Source organism: Perca fluviatilis, chromosome 7 (assembly GCF_010015445.1).
Source record: "Perca fluviatilis chromosome 7, GENO_Pfluv_1.0, whole genome shotgun sequence".
NCBI lineage: Eukaryota > Metazoa > Chordata > Actinopteri > Perciformes > Percidae > Perca > Perca fluviatilis.
The window spans coordinates 8,575,572-8,594,158 of record NC_053118.1 but is presented as its reverse complement, the minus strand read 5'-3'; the positions used below and the strand labels follow the sequence as shown (position 1 = coordinate 8,594,158).

Below are 18,587 nucleotides of genomic sequence, written 5' to 3'. Positions count from 1 at the left end.
ATAATACCTGTATTTTAGATATTTGTTTATGAATCTCTCCAGAACAAGTAGGGATCAACATGCTGATTTTATTTTATTTTTTACCCTTTTAACTAAACTTAGGGTATCTGCTTGTCTAAATCCACGACGTTCCACTTCCGGGATTACTCCAGTGCCGCCAGTCACTCTTTTCGGCCGGATGTCCGTTACCTTCCACTTTCTTAGTGTTGTAATGTTAAACTCCGGTGGATTTGTGAGGACTATGGGTAACTGCTCCTCAGATCTCTGCAGGGTAAATCCAGACAGCTAGCTAGACTATCTGTCCAGTCAGAGTTTTCTGTTGCACGACTAAAACAACCTCTGAACGTACACATGTTCCACCAAAACAAGTTCCTTCCCGAGGCTATTTTTCAGCTGCACCGTTGCTCCGTCTGGCACTTAGCACCGCCCAAGACGATTGTGATTGGTTTGAAGAAATGCCAATAAACCAGAGCATATAGGGGAAGGTCTGCCAATGCAAGACTAGGTATCTGCTGACACAGAATACTGATTAGATACCAGTGCTTTCTTTTTCCCAAATGTAAAATCTGTGTGAAATTGATGAATACACATATTTCCATGTGTAAAGTAACATGAAGCTTTAAACACCCTTCCATTCTTGGACATTTGGTAAATAGGCTTATAGATTAGGGTGGCACCTAAATCATGGTTGCAGCTGTCGTTGTGGTCCTGCTTGTTCATGTTTTGTTTGTTTCCCTGACTTCCTGTTTTTTTTTGTTAACTCACTGTCTGTCTCTGTTTCAGGTCTTCCCTTCCCGCCTGTGTGATTACCTTCCCTTCCCTAATGTGTGTCACGTGTGTGTAATCGTCTTCCCCTGTCCCAGTGCATATATGCTCACCTTGCATCCTTTGTCATTTGCCAGATTGTTGTAGTGCCTTGTGTGTCTCATGCTGCGTTCCAGGCTACCGGTAACCCGCGTTTTCACAACCTTCTACCCGTGAAAGCGCCCTGGAACGGCGGTCAAACCCGTAACTTCCTACCCGTGAACTCGTACCAGATCGTTGTACTCCCAGTTACAGTTTTTGATGTCACACACACATAAACAACAATGGCGACCCCTGTTGAAGAAATAGAAATAAATAGACATGAATAGGCAACGTAATGTAATTCCGCACATTGTAAGCAAAACAATACACATACGATTGTGTACTACTACAGGTTATGTTTATTAAATGAAGCTCAAAATATGTCGCCGACTAGAAATCGCTAGTAATAGCTAGTGCTAGCTAACATCAACTTTAGGTAGCCGCTAGCTAACGTTAACGTTAGGTAGCTTAACCTGAACCCTGCCAACGGCACAATGTTTAGCTAGCCAGCTTGTGACTTTGCCTGGAACTCTACCAAGTCGTGAGTCGTGACTTGAAGTCGTAACTTACGGACAAAAAATTGTGTCTGGAACGCAGCATCACTCTCCAGCGTTATCCCTCGTGTTACCTTCCCAGTGTTTTTGTAGATCTCTAGTTTTTTGACCACGTCTTTTGCTTGCCGATTTTGTTACCTTCGCCTGTGATTGTACTCTGTACAATAAAGCTCCATTACCTTTTACCCTCCGCTCTGAGTCCTGCTTTTGGGTCCACTGTGCTACGTGACACTGCTCCGCGCCCTGCTACACCCTGTTACAACCTGCCGTGCACTTCTATGCCATGAACTACTACAACTACTATTTTTAGTCATAGTTCCATTATGTTTATTGTGACTATTATTGCCACTGTTCATCACATCCCCAACCGGCACCGTCAGACACCGCCTACCAAGAGCCTGGGTCTGTCTGATGTTTCTCCCTGAAAGGAAGTTTTCCTCACCACTCAAGGTTTTTGCCTAAAAGGGAGTTTTTCCCTCGCCACTGTCGCACTAAATGCTTGCTCTTGGGGGAATTACTGGAATTGTTGGCTATTTGTAAATTATAGAGTGTGGTCTATACCTACTCTGTCTGTAAAGTGTATTGAGATAACTCTTGTTATGATTTGATACTATAAATAAAATTTAATTGAATAGATACCATTCATACAGTACTCAGCGTAAATGAGTACACCCCAACAGATCTCCGAAAATCACCTGTCTCTCTTGATAATTAATACTTTCTATGGGATCCTATAGAATAAAATAGTACAGCAATCAGTCACAACTTTAATATCCCCACAAGCCACTTTTTGCCTTTCGACATTCTTGTCCTCAGCAATGGTTGTCCTCCAAACTAAGCGCAAATCGCCCTGGTTACGTATCTAAGGATAAATATAGTAGTGCAATGCAGAGCTTTCTTCTCAGCAGCCTACTGCCCCCGTGTTTTCTTAATGCTAGGCTAATTTTATTCAACCACTTCTCTCACAATAAAATTCAGTTATTTTACAAAGCTCATGCTTCATGCATGAAGTGATAAGTAACAGCAGTTCTCAACTCATCTATGTTAGTTTATCACAGCAAAATGAATGGAGCAGAACAAAAAAAAAACTATTGTCTGGCCGGTATCCAATACGCTAAAGTCAGTATCTGTTCCTATCACAATCCAACAGACCATCTGTGCATCCCTAAAAACAATAAAAAAATGTTTCAAAGGTCATTCCTTTTTCATTTCTATAACTGCTGAAAAAGACTGCTGTAGATATCCCAGTCTAATCTTTGCACCTTCTTGGGTCCATCCCTCTCTCTAAACCTTATCTACCCTGTCAGAAATATCACCAACTGAGGATCAAGATCCTGGGAGACTGCTACTACTGTATCTGTGGGCTGCCGGACTACAGAGAGGACCACGCTGCATGCTCTATCATGATGGGTCTGGCCATGGTGGAGGCCATCTCGTGAGTACAGAAATGAGGGGGTCAGGACCTTGAGAGAGCAGCCTGAGATAACTCTGGATGATGCTGGCCTGTTCTAAAGATCAGTCAGTGTCCGCTATGTTTTGATGTGATGCAGAGGGTTAGTCACTTGGTCCGCAGTTTGGAATTGATCACTCTGGTGGGCTGTTATTGACTTTCTGTGGACCACATCTGTGAAATAAAGTGAATTGAACAATGAGAGGTCATTACTGTAAGTTCAAATCGATTCTGATGCAACATTTTGGTCAGACTCCAGACAAGTGTGTATGAATGGATTTACTTTAGTTTTGATTTCCCTAAATGAGATATAGATTAGTGACAGTGTTTTCCATAGGTTGAGAATGTATGTGTAGTGTCATGGTAGTCAGCGTTTTGATATAGAAAAGAAAGCTGGATTGATGATTCCAACAAAGACAGAATGAGTTGTGGTTCCTGCTTTCTTTTTATACATTTTTTTTTTTGATTTTTAAACAGGTATGTCCGGGAGAAAACTCAGACAGATGTTGACATGCGGGTTGGAGTGCACAGTGGTACAGTCCTGGGGGGAGTGCTGGGTCAGAAACGCTGGCAGTACGACGTCTGGTCCACAGATGTCACTGTAGCCAACAAAATGGAGGCTGGAGGGATACCGGGGTAAGAACAGTCTAATCCAGGTGGTACCTCTCTTAAAAAAAAGTTACTTAAATCCACTGTTGGAGCAATATTTGTTCTATTATAAAAATTTAAAATGATGTCCACAACCCTATTCGCACGGGACTAGTATTACCAGGGGACCTCATGTGATTTAGAAATTACCCCACCACGTCTGTGTTTCATACAGCACATTCACACAGGCTGTATTTTACTCTAAATACTGACATTATTCCTCAAATATGTCGAGGCTCTGCCAAAACTTTCATCTATAATTGCCAACCCGAAGCACAGAGATGCCGATAATTAGTTTTATTAGTATTATTTATTAGTATTATTATCACACAACCTGCGTCTGTCGAAATATGGTAGGTAATTTGCGGTGGGATTTTTACATGAGAAATTACAGAGATTGCAGATTTGTACGGGATTAAGATCACAGACGACATCCACAATTATTACAAATTACTAGAAGTCCCCAGGTAATACTAGTACCACAAACCTTTCTTTACTCCAGTGAACCAAATCTCTCAGTAGCAATGCGGACGAACATTGTTGGCATTTTTGGGAGACCCCCCCCCCCAGCAACATTATATTATATTATATTATATTCAAATGATTAGGAAATGATTATGCCATAAGGACTATTCACGGCTCAATGAAGTCCACAGAAGCACTTTCTGTAGACTTCATGTAGGTAGTTGTTAGATCAATGATGTGTAGATCAATGACCTTTGTATGTGTGGACCAGTCGCGTCCACATCTCACAGAGCACCATGGAGTGTCTTCATGGTGAGTTTGATGCTGAGCCAGGGAACGGAGGTGACCGCTGTGACTACCTGAGAGAGAGGGGCATCGAGACCTACCTAGTGGTTGTTCCTAAAGGACCTGTGGGGAAGAATGGCATCAATGGTGTAGTGAGTCAACCCTGCCACACACCCACACTGCAAATATTTGGATATTCAAATGTTGGTGTCTCCTATTCAGCCAGTGAAATGTTGCATTTAACATCACATTTGAAAAACATTCGTGTTACTCAAAGCTAGATTTGAATATAATTTACAAATGTAAGATACTGTATGTTCAGCATTCAAAATACACGGATATGTTCAGGAATGTAAAAAGGAATAAAGAAAAATGTGACATTACATAATAGTCACTCATTACTTCCTGTTTGCTTGTTTCACTTTTAGAAGTTGTCGGTTACCTCTTCCAATGGAAACTCCCCACTCTTGATCAACACCACAGAGTGTAACGGCAGTGTTAACACAGCCTGCACCACACCAGAGGAACCTGAAGAACTGGATACGAGGGTAACCGAGAAATCACTTCTTAGATTAGAATTACATTTCAATCAGGAGAGACTTCATTTAAGGAGGATGTAATTGACATGGTGCATATAGGTTGATATGTTAGAGTCTTTGGCGATTAGACTCCCTCACAATGTTATATTTCTAAGGGGTATAGAGGCTATGTATATACAGTAATATCCCCCCGATGGAGTCTAGACCCTGGTGGTGATGAAGAAAGAGCCTGAAGATCTGGATGAATGTTTATGTGGAGCCTCTGATGATGAAGGACCCTTGGGTGCTGGGAATGATGAGAACTGGATATGCTTTGACAACATTGTTATTGAACCTTCCATGCCAATAAAGCCCCTTTGAATTGGAGAGAGAGAGAGAGAGAGAGAATATAAAGCATAGAAGTCTTCCTAAATTAACTTACGCTAAACTCACTTTTTTTACAACTCACAATTCAAAAGTGTTAGATTGTAAAAGTAAATATAAATACTTATTTAGCTATTCTTATGGCCCGGTCACAACAGCATTTACTGTATAAGAGTGAATTTCTGACCAACATCGGTTCTTTTCAGCGTAATTCCTTGGATTAGTGAATTCACTTTTTTGAATGAATTTAAGTTTTAAGCAAAAGCACACTTTGAAGAAACTGAACAGAATGGTCAGGTCACTGAGGGTAAAGTACAAAAAAACAAAAATCTAAATCGATACTTAAATAATTTGTTACGGATTACTTTTACATTATTCCCGAAAGAGACCTACCAAGATAGCCCCCACAGAACAGCACAAACCCGATAACGTCCGTATAGAGGATATACGGATTAATCACAATTTTATCGAAATCGCAATATAGACTAGTGCAATATCCAAAATCGCAGGGGGGACACAATATTTGATAATGGCAAAATATGTGTCAAACCATTCTGAATAAAGTATTGTGGGGCTGCAGAGACGTCCTGGGCCTACAAATCCTATCCTACAGACAAGAAAAAGAAAACCTCTTTGTTTGGTACAGATCCTTGCAAAAATCACACTATAATCAATTTAATTTCCTTCAATGTTAATAATTTTCACTGAAAATGAGAATAATGATACAAAAACGATCATTCCCTCCAATATCGTGAATCATATTGCAATCGCAAAATCAGTCAAAATAATCGCAATTAGATATTTTCCTCATATCGTGCAGCCCTCCTAGTAGCATTAGGTATTAACCTGTAGGGACACATGAACATCTACTACAAATTTCATGGAAATCTGGCACGTAGGGTTCTTTATCGTGAAGCAAGGTGGTGATCAAGTGTAAATGTTTAGCAAAGGTTTCTTACTGTGGATTGAAGTGTTCTGACTGACAAGCTAACTAACATAATTGCTGACATGGCATTGATATAGTAAATATTAGACATAGAAATGTAATATGTGGGTGTACCATTCTCCATTTTTTTTTTTTTTTTTCTTTCTGGGACTTCAGGTGGTGAATCCATCTTTCCCTAACCCTCGGAGAAGGCTGCGACTGCGGGACCTGGCTGAAAGGGTGATTGATGCTCAGGAGAATGAACAGGAGCTCAACAAACTGCTTAACGAGGCTCTGCTGGAGAGAGAGACAGTCCAAGCGTAAGTGAACTTTAATCTTAATTAAAGGAACACGCCGACTTATTGGGAATTTAGCTTATTCAGACAATAGTTATAAATACCCTTCTCTCCGAGCGTGTGTAACGCTGTCTGACGGCTCCAGCGGCATCAGCCCATAACAGAACAGGCAGGTGAATGGTTCCAGTAATCCTACTGCTCCGATTAAGACATGACGACAGCCATGTTCTATTTATGTTGTAAAACAACGCAACATGAGACACAGCCATCTTCTAATTGTAAACAAACCGGAACTATATTCACAGGCGGAAGAATATAGTGCTTGGGCGGAGTGATATGCTCACAGCAAGCCTGTCTGAGAATATAGTCTCCGTTTTTTTTACGGATAGAAGACGGCGTGTCTCGCGTTACGTTGTTTTTGTACACGCTAGACTTACAAACTGACAACATACGTAAATAGGAACATGTTGGCGCTATTTTGCCTTTGTCACAATTCGGAGCAGTAGGCTAGTTGGAACCAGTTACCTGCAGGATCTGTGCTAGGCTAAGCTAATGCTGGAGCCGTCAGACAGCGTTACAGCACGCACGGAGATGAGAAGGGTATGTATCGACTTGTCTTACTCTGGGGTTTACGGTGAATAAGCTAAATTCCCAATAAGTCGGCGTGTTCCTTTTAAAGCTGCAAGCAGCGATGAACGGGTCTGGGAATTTCAGAGTGGGACCCAGGTTCCATTCAGCCCAAGGTTATTTGTTCTAGGAGATAAATCAATCCTAAGCGGAATAGATAAGCGCATAAGAAGTTGGGTCCAAACTAGTTTAATGATAGCCAGGCAGATCTTTTTAAGAGGATGGATGGAGGAATAAAGGGGTGCCGTCAATTCAAGAGTGGGCTTGTGAGATGGCTAGGGTGGCTGCATTTAAAAAAAAAAAAAAAAAAGGTGGCATACAAACGGTTTTCCAGATTCAATGTCTACACGGGAAAATAGGGAAAGTACTTCAACTTTCTGGAGGGCTCCTAACAAGCTTTGTGCTGGAAAGAGACGTATATGATGGGTTTATGGTGTTGTCATTATACATATGTTTATTTGGTTTACAGTTTGTCTTTTTTGTTATTTTGTTGTTGTATGGTCTTGTGTATAGTTATTGTGTTATCTTTTTCTTGGGTTTCGTCTGGGTGGGTGTTGAGGACTAGTGTGGGGGTGAGGGGTGGGGGGGGGATATGTTCATGTTGTGAATTGTATTTTGATAAAAATTGTTTTTCAGATAAAAAAAACTAATCTCGTTATCGTGAACCCAATTTTATGTCTTTGTGTCTCGTGAGCTCAGTGTCTGGTCACATCCCTAGTACAAAGTAAAGTTTGATACCCAGCCGCACAAAGCAATGTAGCAGTTTACTCCCAAATTTGCACAAAATGCAATGTTAGGTTAATTAGATCATGCATCAGTTTTCTATGGTGTAACAATACATTGTAGCATGATAAAGTATTTCCTAAAACAAAACTGCGACTATATGTGTTGTGTGTAATGTAATACCAATATTTTTTTAAATGTGATGTAAGTGCTGAGGTTCTCTTGTCTCATCAGTCTGAAGGGAAAACACACCAACAGGCTCTCCTTGAGGTTTGTGGATCCGGACCTGGAGACTCGTTACTCTGTGGAGAAGGAGAAACAGAGCGGAGCTGCCTTCTGCTGCTCCTGTGTGGTCCTGCTCTTTACTGCAGCTATGGAGGCCCTCATAGACCCCTGGTTAGTGTACAAGGCCAGGAGTAATCTCACCCTTATTCACAGTGTGGTCATGTTCCATTTGTGTCCCACTCTGGCTGAAACGCCTACCCAAAAAGCAAAAGAAACAAACCTAAGCTCACACTCTTTGGACACAAATTCTAAATTGGCAAAAGTATCCCTTTCATTTAATTATTTACTTTGTACTTTGAGGGATATTACACTCTTGGGATCTTAAATGTTTTTGCACAACTCACTGCAGTATTGCTCTCTTCAGTATTGTTTTCTGCCGCATCTGCATGCAGCTGTTAATTAACTGACTAATGACACTGATGTTAAAGAATCTGGACTCGTTGACCGCTACCAGTGATATATTTCTCTGAAGGTTTTTCTGTGTGTTCATGTGTTGTGGAACAGGCTGATTGCAAACTACATCACCTTTGTAGTGGGAGAAGTCCTCCTGCTCATCCTGACAATCTGTTCTCTGGCCGCCATCTTCCCTAGAGTAAGTTACAACACATTTTCATTAGGGCTGTCAAGCGATTTAAAAAATGATCTTATTATATAAATATATAGCATATATCAGTATTTGCCACGAGAAGCATTTAAAGTGATGGTTCGGAGTAATTCACCTTAGGGTCCTTTGCACCATGACCTCGAGCCAAACACCCCCCCGGAAGCTTTTTTCACCTGGGTCTAACATTGGGAGAGTTAGCGTAGAGTAGCGTTATCAGCTGAATAGCTTAGCGCAGGGGCTAATGGACCCACGTTTGTATCTCGTAAGTTACCCCACTAATAATGCCCGAAATGATACCAAACATCTACAAGTAGTATAAATAAGTTATGCTCTTATAAACGATGGATTGAGAGTTTGCTAGTACACCAGAAGTTTATGAACACTTGCCTGCTCTCTTCAGCTCTCTGTTGCTGCTGCTGCTACCTGCAGTTAGACGAGTGCTTAGGGCGGTCTACAAATTACTACACCAAAAGAGATACAACAAAAATATTTATTAATTTAATGATTAAATAAGGTAATATCTCCAAACTTACCTCAATTATTACTTGTCTCCTGCGTAATACTACAGCACTTACTTTAAAAAAAAGTTAAATTAAAAATATTTTTGTTGCATCTCTTTCGGGTGTTGTAATTTGTAGAAGGCCCTAAGCACTCGTCTTACTGCAGCAACAACAACAGCAGAGAGCAGAAGCAAGCAGGCAAGTGTTATTTACATAAACTTCTGGTGTACTTACAAACTTTCCAATCCATCGTTTTATGAGAGCATAACCTATTTGTACTACTTTTAGACGTTTGGTATCATTTCGGGCATTATTAGTGGGGTAACTTACGAGATACAAACGTGGGTCCATTAGCCCCTGCGTTAAGCTATTCAGCTGATAACGCTACTTTAGCTAACTCTCCCAATGTTCGACCCAGGTGAAAAAAGCTTCTGGGGGGGTGTTTGGCTCGAGGTCATGGTGCAAAGCACCCTAGGGTGAATTACTCCGAACCATCACTTTAACCCTTGTGTTGACTTCGGGTCACATTGACCACTTGATTCACTGTGGTGTTCTGTCAGGCCATGAGCAGAAGTCTGCTAGGCTAATCTATAAATTGCAAACACTAAAACACTGCAGCGGGATTGGTTGGAAAAGGGAATTGTCACACTGGGGGATCAGTATCTCAGTGGCATATTCAAATCCTTTGAGGATGTGGAACAGCAATTTGGAATCCCTAGGTCGCAATTTTTTAGATATTTGCAACTTTGCCATCTGTTAGTGGAGATTTTTGGATCCAGTTCTTCAGCCCCAAAGGCACCAGAATGTTTAGATAAGGTGTTGTAAACATATGGAAAAGGTCATGATGCTTCTGGGTATCATTCTATGCTTATGCAGAACATGGGGGATGGAGCCTGTACAGCCCTCAAAAAGACATGGGAAAGGGATCTGAGTATTAACTGGATGATGAGGAGTGGGACAGAATCTGTAGGAATATTAAAACTATATAATGCGATGTGAGGATGCGCCTCATTCAGTTCAAGACTGTGCATTGCTTCTATTGGACTCCCTCTAGATTGTTTAGAATTGGTCTGAAAGACACACCGAATTGTTGGAAATGAAAGAGAGAGGACCGCCAATTACTTCATGTCCTGTGATAAGGTCCAGGAATTTTGGACTGGGATACATGATTACCTATGTTGGACTTCAGAGACCCAGGTTCCATTCAGCCCAAGATAATTTTTCTGGAAGATGGGTCAATCCTAAGCAGGATGGATAAGAACATAAGAAGCTGGGTCCAGACTAGTTTAAAGATAACCAGACAGATTATTTTAAGACGATGGAGGAGTGAAGGGGTGTTGTCAATCCAGGAGTGGGTGAGATGGCTAGGGTGGCGGCGTTTGAAAAGATGTCCTATAAACGGTTTGTGATTGGTGTCCATACTAGAAAATACGGAATGTACCTGAGCTTTCTGGAGGGCTCCTAAGAAGCTTTGTGCTGGGGAGTGACGTGTATGATGGGCTTATGGTGTTGTCATTTATACATTTGTTTATTTGGTTTATGGTTTGTTGTCTATATAGTTATTTTGTTGAATGGTCTTGAATATTTTAGTTACTGAGTCATCTTTTCCTGATTTTTGTCTGGGTGGGTGGTGATGCGCATGGAGCTGTACTTTTGATCCCACTTCGTCATGGAAATTCAGATTGATATGCAGCAGGCAGGCCAGTATTGACTGCTGCTGTCAGCTCAGGTCGGTCAGAAACATGCACACAGTCAATCGAATGAACTTGGAAAATGCAGTCACTGTAAATAATGCTCAGGGCTTAGCCGTACTAATCAATATCACAATATAAGCCTACAGTACCTTTTCCATCTATTAACAGTGGCATGTGTGTATACATGTGATCAAATTCACTTTACACTGTCACCAGTTTCACGATCTGGCTCAAGTGGTCACACCAAAGAGGGAGATAACACCATGTTAAGTGTTTAAACAAGACTTTATTTAAGCAAGTTGAACCAAATTAGACAAAATTAAATAACCAAATTAGCCATATACTAAATGGGATGTGGAAATCAGTGGGGTAGGGTGTGCGTGAGTGACAGAGGTGAGTGTGTGTTGGTGTTGTAAAGTTTAAACATAGCAAAAGGCCAACCTAAGGCAACATAAACAAACCAAAGAGGAACCATGGAGAGCTGGAACAGCAGCAACCAGCAGCAGGCAGAGAGACCAGAGCTGCACTGCAGCCAGGCTTAAATAACCTGGGAACACTCAGGTGTTCCAGGTTACCCTAACGAGCACCTGCAGCGTCAGAGGCCGTTTTCGAAACTGCAAAATATACTAGCAGTGCGTACTGATTTGGCCAAAATGTAGCATGTTGTATGCAGTATGCAAACAAAAGCAAAATCTGCAGTATGCCAAAATATACCTGGATGTCGGATTGGAGAAAATCTCCAGTATGCCTCGGACCAGTCTATCTCGCCTACTGTATTCCAGAATACAAAGCCCTGGAACAGTCACAACAGCCGCGGTTTGTCGTAGTGGCCAACAACTGGAAACGTTTTACAATTTCCGTCTACTATTTCATCACTAAATTCACTTCTGAAATTTTTTTTATGCAAGAAATCAACTGTGTAGAGCACATAATCTAATAAGCACATAAGCTTTTCCATTTCACATTTTGAGTTTAATATTTAATATTTCTCTTTTCTCATTGCCATTGCGATTTTCAATGTCATCTTTCAATTTAAGATTTTAGTTTGAACATTTATATTTAAGCTAAGCATTTTAAATTTGACTTTTGACATTGTCACTTTGCATTTTCAAACTATCATTTTACATTTCAACTTAAATTTTTCAGTTTCCTTTTTCTTTTTTAAATTGAATTATGGCATGATTTTTACTAGTAGCATAGTAAAATAATAATATTTTTAATTTGATCTATTTTCGTTTTCTCTTTGGATTTTCAATTTGAATTATGAATAAATATATCCTCCATAGCCTGCTATAGGTTTTCCATTGCTCTTTTCTAGTAAAACGAATGCACATTAAAACTGAAACAGTGATACATATTAAAATTCAACTCTAACCTTTAAGTTTCCCCTTGTTCAGCTTCCAAATTTGAATAGGCAGAAACTTTCCAAAGTTAGTTTAATTACCATTAACTAGTATAGTGTATGAGAGGTCTTTCAGAAAGTGTATGTGGTTAGTTTTGGTAAGGGTCAGAAGAGATATGACATATGACACATGAGGGGGCTTGTTTGTATGACGTTGATTTAATTTAGCACAAGGGACAGGTGTGAGAGATTTATTGAGGGATTAATTCAGAAAGAAGAAGCTGGAGGCTTCAAGCAGCAAGACACACGAGAGCTGCAAACCACTCGCTGAAAGAAAGCCACTATTTGAAAGAAAGAAATTGAATTATGTCATGATTATTCCTAGCAGCGTAGTAAAATAATATAATTTTTAATTTAATCTCTTTTCATTTTCTCTTTGGACTTTCAATTTGAATTATGAATAAATATATCCTCCATAGCAGGCTTCTCATTTTCAGTTGACTTTTGAAGTCACTATTTAAAAACTAAACTTTCTCGAGGGAAATTATCATCTGACCTCATCACATCAGTTTAAGAATCTCCCAGTTACATTTGAATTTTTTAGTGTACTGACATCTAAATATGATCATCTTAACAGTTCTGAATCAGGACCAAGTATTTGGATTTAGTAGCCTATAAAATACAGTAGGATACAGCTGTTTATTAACATTTCATACATTATGCTGCTCATTTCAGGTTGTAGGTATAGGCTCTAAACGTTAATTAGGCTAAACTGATAATAAAGTCGTATCGTAACACAAAAAACTCAAGAGATTCTGACTTCTCAGCGAAATGCAGACCATTTATCATCTAACACCATCCCTATAAAGCATGGAATTGGAATACAGCGAGAGTGAAATTATTTGGTTTATAGGCTTCACTGAACTGCAACATTTTCATTAAAGAAATGTGCTGTTGCATTCCTAATCGGAATGGTGTTTGTGTTAGGTCTTTCCCAAGAAGCTGGTGTCTTTCTCCACCTGGATCGACCACACCCGCTGGGCTCGTAACACCTGGGCCATGGCTGCCATCTTCATCCTCACCATGGCCGACATCACGGACATGGTGAGCTGCTATCTACTGTTTCTTACAACTGCAAAAGGCAAAACCAGTGTAAAGATTTGTATTTATTCCATGGGTGAATGCCGACGCCAACTGCACCCAATTTTCATTGAGCTGGATGTAATATATAGGCTACCTGTATGCCACAGAAAAACCAGAGCCAGGAAATTGAAACAGAAATCATCAACATTCTGAATGTTGCTGCTGAAGGACAGCTGAGTATAGATCATAGAGTGCAGTCTTAGAAATAATAGTAATAATAGTACTGAGCTTATGAATCTGTGTCTTTCCACCATCTAGCTGAGTTGTCTGCCTCGAGCCCCAGACTCAGTCAGCACCACAGTGGCTCCCTCCTCCTCCTCCTCCTCCTCCTCCTCCTCTTCTTCCTCCTCCTGGTCTGGCCCTGACGGTTGCCTGGACAACCCTAAATATTACAGCTACATCGCTGTGCTGGCACTGATGGCCACCACCATGCTGGTTCAGGTCAGTCACATGGTCAAGCTCACACTGATGCTGCTCATTACAGTGGCCACCGGCATTGTTAACATCTACAGCTGGAGGGACATCTTCGACCGCTATGACATGGCCCGCTTCCAGGACTACAGGTAAGGCAATATAAGACAGTGTCATCTGTGTAAAGCAGACATCAGTATACCTCTTGTAGCTCTTTCTGTGTAATTGTAGAAAACAGCACAATCAACTAAAGAATGCATGTTCTAGACGTAGGTCATCATGAGTTTGATCACTTAACATACAGGAATTGCAGTGTTTTTTTTAACACTAGTGTCACAGCAGAAATTGCCAATATGTGAATGTTCTTTTTTGCAGTTCATACCTGGTGCCCTCCAAGTTCACAATGACAATTATGATCTTCATTATGATGGTCAGCTTCTATTATTTCTCCCGACATGTGAGTACATATCTACTGTTTTTAATGACACAATCTTGGCAGCTGTACTAATGATACTTTCGGATTGTTTTGGGTAGTAACACCATCACTAAATTGCAGAACGTGTTGTCTTTCTGTATGCTGTTAAAGGGTAACTACTGTTTTTTCAACCTGGACCCTCAACCCTATTTTCCTATGTTTTTGTGTCTAAGTGACTGATGGGAACAACAATCTTTGACAATGGTCCAGTTTTAAGCAAGAACGCTGCAGTCGGCAGTGGTGAAACAAGCTACAATGTAAGTCAATGGGGCAATTGTCCAGTTTGTATTTACCTTCACAAAAGTGCTTGTTTTGCCACTGACAGGCTCAGATTAATATTCTAAGTGTCTGACAACATTATGGAAAGGAGGTCGACCTTTCTGTTAAAGAGTAAGATCCTTTTTTTAAAACATAAAAAAAAGAAATTGCGTTCGCTAAACCCACCAGACTCCATGTAAATAAACTGTAATTTTAGCATCGTAGAATACACTTCATTCAAAGTCGACAGAAACAAAATAAAACCATGAGAAGCCGTTTTGAGTCATCTTTCCACTATTTCAACCATCACAACTCTAGTTTTGGATGAAATAAACACATAGTTTACCGATTTACATGTGAATATATGCTATATACACGCTAAAAGTATCGCTTTTTTAAATGGAGTCTGGTGGGTTTAGCGCTAGCGACTTCAGAGCTGTTTCTGGTTAAACAGAAAGGTCTCAAAGAGGTTTTAAAGGTCTATCTCTGAAGGGATCCTTTCCATAATTTTGTCAGACACTTAGAACATCAATCTGAGCTTATCAGTGGCAAAACGAGCACTTTTGTGAAGGTAAATACAAGGTGGACAATTGCCCTATTTACTTACATTGTAGATTGCTTCACTGCTGCCGACTGCAGCCATCTCGCTTAATACTGGACCACTGTAAAAGATTGTTGTTCCCATCAGCCAAAAACATAGGAAAATAGGTTGAAAAAACAGTAGTTACCCTTTAACAGTATACACAACACATTCTGCAATTTAGTGATGGTGTTACTACCCAAAACAATCAGAAAGTATCATTAGTACAGCTGCCAAGATTGTGTCATCAGAGCATCGTACATACATGTACTGTGATAGAAAAAATGTTAAATGCTAAAAAAAGGTCTTTTTTTCTTTTCTTTTTTTTAAGTAGCAGGAAACTTAAATTGGAAATATGTTGGGAGGGTTTTCCCATGTGGAGAAAGGCAGATATCTGTTTATGACTCATGAATTTTGTTTGTACCTCAGAAAAAAATCCAAATACATTTGGTGAATGCCACAAATTCGCTTAAATCACTCGTATGTGCCACTTAAGAATGTATCTGTTCGTACCTACTGGGGCCATTGTCATTCACTTTAGATGATACAGTTTGATTTAACTTATTGATTATTAATATACTTGACCTAGGGTAGAAATATTCTATTGATCTATATTGACATTGTGTTACTGGAGTTGTCCAAAACCTGAATTATTAAGGCAAAATCTTTCACATTTAGCTGTGCAAATGAAACCTACAAAACAACAAAACTAGGGAAAAAAGCAAAATTTTCGGAAAAAAGCAACATTTGTATTGCCTAAATTGCTTACAATATCATCTCTCAAAATCTAAACATATTAAGTGCATTTTAAGTGCCATATTACATAGTTTTTTTTTCCAATGATATCAACCTCAAACTAAGGCATACATTAAACATACACAAACATTACATTAAGTTGTGCAACTTAACTTTCAGAACTACAAGTTTCAACCTGAGACTGATCTGTATATACAGTAGGCCTATATGTAAATATTAGTTATACTCAACCTATTTTCATTTATATATTTGATTATAATATCACACAGCTCTGTTACACTTATGCTATTAGGTCATTGATCAGCTGTTTCTCCATAGAGAGAGAGAGAGATGTGCAACAACCAGCTGTTTTTCTGAAGGGATAGTCAACGCGTCGACTCATCAGATCAGATCGTGGTCACCACTACGTATTTTCTTGTCTTTGATTTTGGTAGTTGTTGTGTTTGGTGTAGTTTCATCGTCCATACCACTCTGTGATTTACTTTTGTCGGTCCGCTTCGTGGAATGGATGATTAAGTTAGACTCAGTGTTTTCTGTTGAGATGCTAAAGCACTGACGTCGTGCTATTATCGTGGTAAGCTAGTTTGATTTTGCAGTAGACACACTGTACAGAGTTTTAGTTTTAATTACGTTTGAACTGATTCCAAACTTTGGACACTTTCTGTCGTTTTCTCCAGCCTGTCTCTTCTCTTAGCCCCTCGCTATTTACGCTCTGGCATGTGTCGCCAGCAGCAGACTGAGCCGCGTCTGTGCGACAGTAACAATGCTCCGTGCGGAAACACCGTCCGTCAGCGATACAACATAACACGTAACATTGATTTAACGAAGCTTCGAGGCAAGTAATTTTGCATCGAGGATTTTTTGTAATCGAATTATTCGAGGAATCATTTCAGCCCTACATTACACCTTTCTTAATGAATCATGGTCAAGCAGTCAAGTGCCATTTGCAAATAAAGATTAGTTCACAAAAAGGGGAATCACTGAACTTGCAAATCCATATGCTGGTCAAATGCTAACATCAGTCCCTGATGTTGCTGCCTGAAGGTGGAGAAGCTCGCCCGCACCCTTTTCCTGTGGAAGATTGAGGTCCATGAGCAGAAGGAGAAAGTGTATGAGATGAGGCGCTGGAATGAAGCACTGGTGACCAACATGCTACCTGAACATGTTGCTCGACACTTCCTGGGCTCCAAGAAAAGGGATGAGGTAAGATCCTCACCAGTTAGGCACCTACTTCTCTGTGTTTGTGTAAAAGAAATATTTCACGCATTGCTTTTTTTCCCCCAAAAGTCATGTTATTTCATCTTGCCTGTCAGTTTACACTTCTAAAAAAAAACAGGAAACCCAGAAAGCGTATCTGTAGTCTTCCTGTTATAGTTGTATCTCATAAAATCATATTGTAGTATTTTCAAGAAGTATTTCATCAACATTTAACAACGTTTGGTTCATTTGTTGCACAAACTTCCTCATGTCTCAACTCTACACCTTGTTAATCTGACCTTTTCCAGGAGTTGTACAGCCAGTCCTACGATGAGATTGGAGTCATGTTTGCCTCAATTCCCAACTTCTCTGACTTCTACACAGAGGAGAGCATCAATAATGGAGGGATTGAATGCTTACGGTTCCTTAATGAGATCATCTCAGACTTTGACAGTGTAAGCTGCCTTCCTCATTTTGCATCTGTTACACAGCATCACAGCAGAGACTGTAATAACACCCATTTGACACATTTGACGGTTACAGAGATCTGTAATACGTTGAGTATAAAATAAAAGTCATGTAACATGTCGCTAGCTTTAGTGCTGGCGATATGTGCGTGGATATTACAATTCTATTCATTGTCTTGCCTGTCAAACATCCGCTGAGCATTAGGATTTCCTCTTGACAAAAAAGAACTGCAGCTGTGATTTGAAGTGGTCAGTGATTGAGTCCCTGTACTTACACCCTCAGTCCGTGTAAACGTAACCTTTCACCTGTATCCATTTCAGCTGCTGGATGAGCCTCAGTTCCGCTGCATCACCAAAATCAAGACCATCGGCAGTACCTACATGGCAGCATCAGGTGTCACCCCAGACGTCAGCAACGGCTATAGCTGCGTGAAGGTTAGATTGGTCACGTGACTTGTCCAGGCTTCAGTGTGTTTCTGAATGATTGAACCAAAATGAAAATTCACTCTAAACATACGGTTTGAGAAAACTCGGTAGAGCGCGTGGCGCAGGTGTGTTTAGGGCGTGTCCAAATCCACTTTTGCTAGTTTGACGGCGAATTAAAGGGTCCGGGCGCATGGTTCAAAAGGGTTGTACTTAGTGTCTTCATTAATTCATAGGTGTGTTTTGGGTGGAAAATGCAATAAACCAATCAGAGTGTCATCTCCCATTCCCTTTAAAGGTCCCATGACATGGTTCTCTTTGGATGCTTTTATATAGGCCTTAGTGGTCCCCTAATACTGTATCTGAAGTCTCTTTTATATAGGCCTTAGTGGTCCCCTAATACTGTATCTGAAGTCTCTTTTATATAGACCTTAGTGGTCCCCTAATACTGTATCTGAAGTCTCTTTTATATAGACCTTAGTGGTCCCCTAATACTGTATCTGAAGTCTCTTTCCCCAAATTCAGCCTTGGTGCAGAATTACAGCCACTAGAGCCAGTCCCACAATGAGCTTTCCTTAGGATGTGCCATTTTTGTGTCTCTAGCTATTGAGGAGGAGAGAGGGGGGGCAAGGTGGAGGGTGAGGGTATGGCCTTGACCAACTGCCACGTTTGAAAGCCATGATGTCTCTCTCCCATGGGTGGGCCAAATTCTCTGGGCGGGCAAAGCAGAG

The 18,587-nt window shown here is 40.4% G+C and overlaps 1 protein-coding gene across 2 annotated transcripts in view; it reads left to right on the top strand.

Moving 5' to 3' along the window:
- Positions 1 to 18,587, top strand: part of adcy3a (adenylate cyclase 3a) — a 47,711-nt gene that overhangs the window by 18,070 nt on the left and 11,054 nt on the right. For both annotated transcript variants that reach the window (XM_039805350.1, XM_039805349.1), the window contains exons 6-18: positions 2,708 to 2,835; positions 3,328 to 3,486; positions 4,235 to 4,400; positions 4,677 to 4,796; positions 6,253 to 6,395; positions 7,956 to 8,117; positions 8,511 to 8,598; positions 13,134 to 13,250; positions 13,548 to 13,852; positions 14,076 to 14,157; positions 16,814 to 16,972; positions 17,275 to 17,421; positions 17,755 to 17,868. In XM_039805350.1, coding sequence (XP_039661284.1) covers positions 2,708 to 2,835; positions 3,328 to 3,486; positions 4,235 to 4,400; positions 4,677 to 4,796; positions 6,253 to 6,395; positions 7,956 to 8,117; positions 8,511 to 8,598; positions 13,134 to 13,250; positions 13,548 to 13,852; positions 14,076 to 14,157; positions 16,814 to 16,972; positions 17,275 to 17,421; positions 17,755 to 17,868 — 1,890 coding nt within the window. The remainder of the gene's footprint in view (positions 1 to 2,707; positions 2,836 to 3,327; positions 3,487 to 4,234; positions 4,401 to 4,676; positions 4,797 to 6,252; positions 6,396 to 7,955; positions 8,118 to 8,510; positions 8,599 to 13,133; positions 13,251 to 13,547; positions 13,853 to 14,075; positions 14,158 to 16,813; positions 16,973 to 17,274; positions 17,422 to 17,754; positions 17,869 to 18,587) is intronic.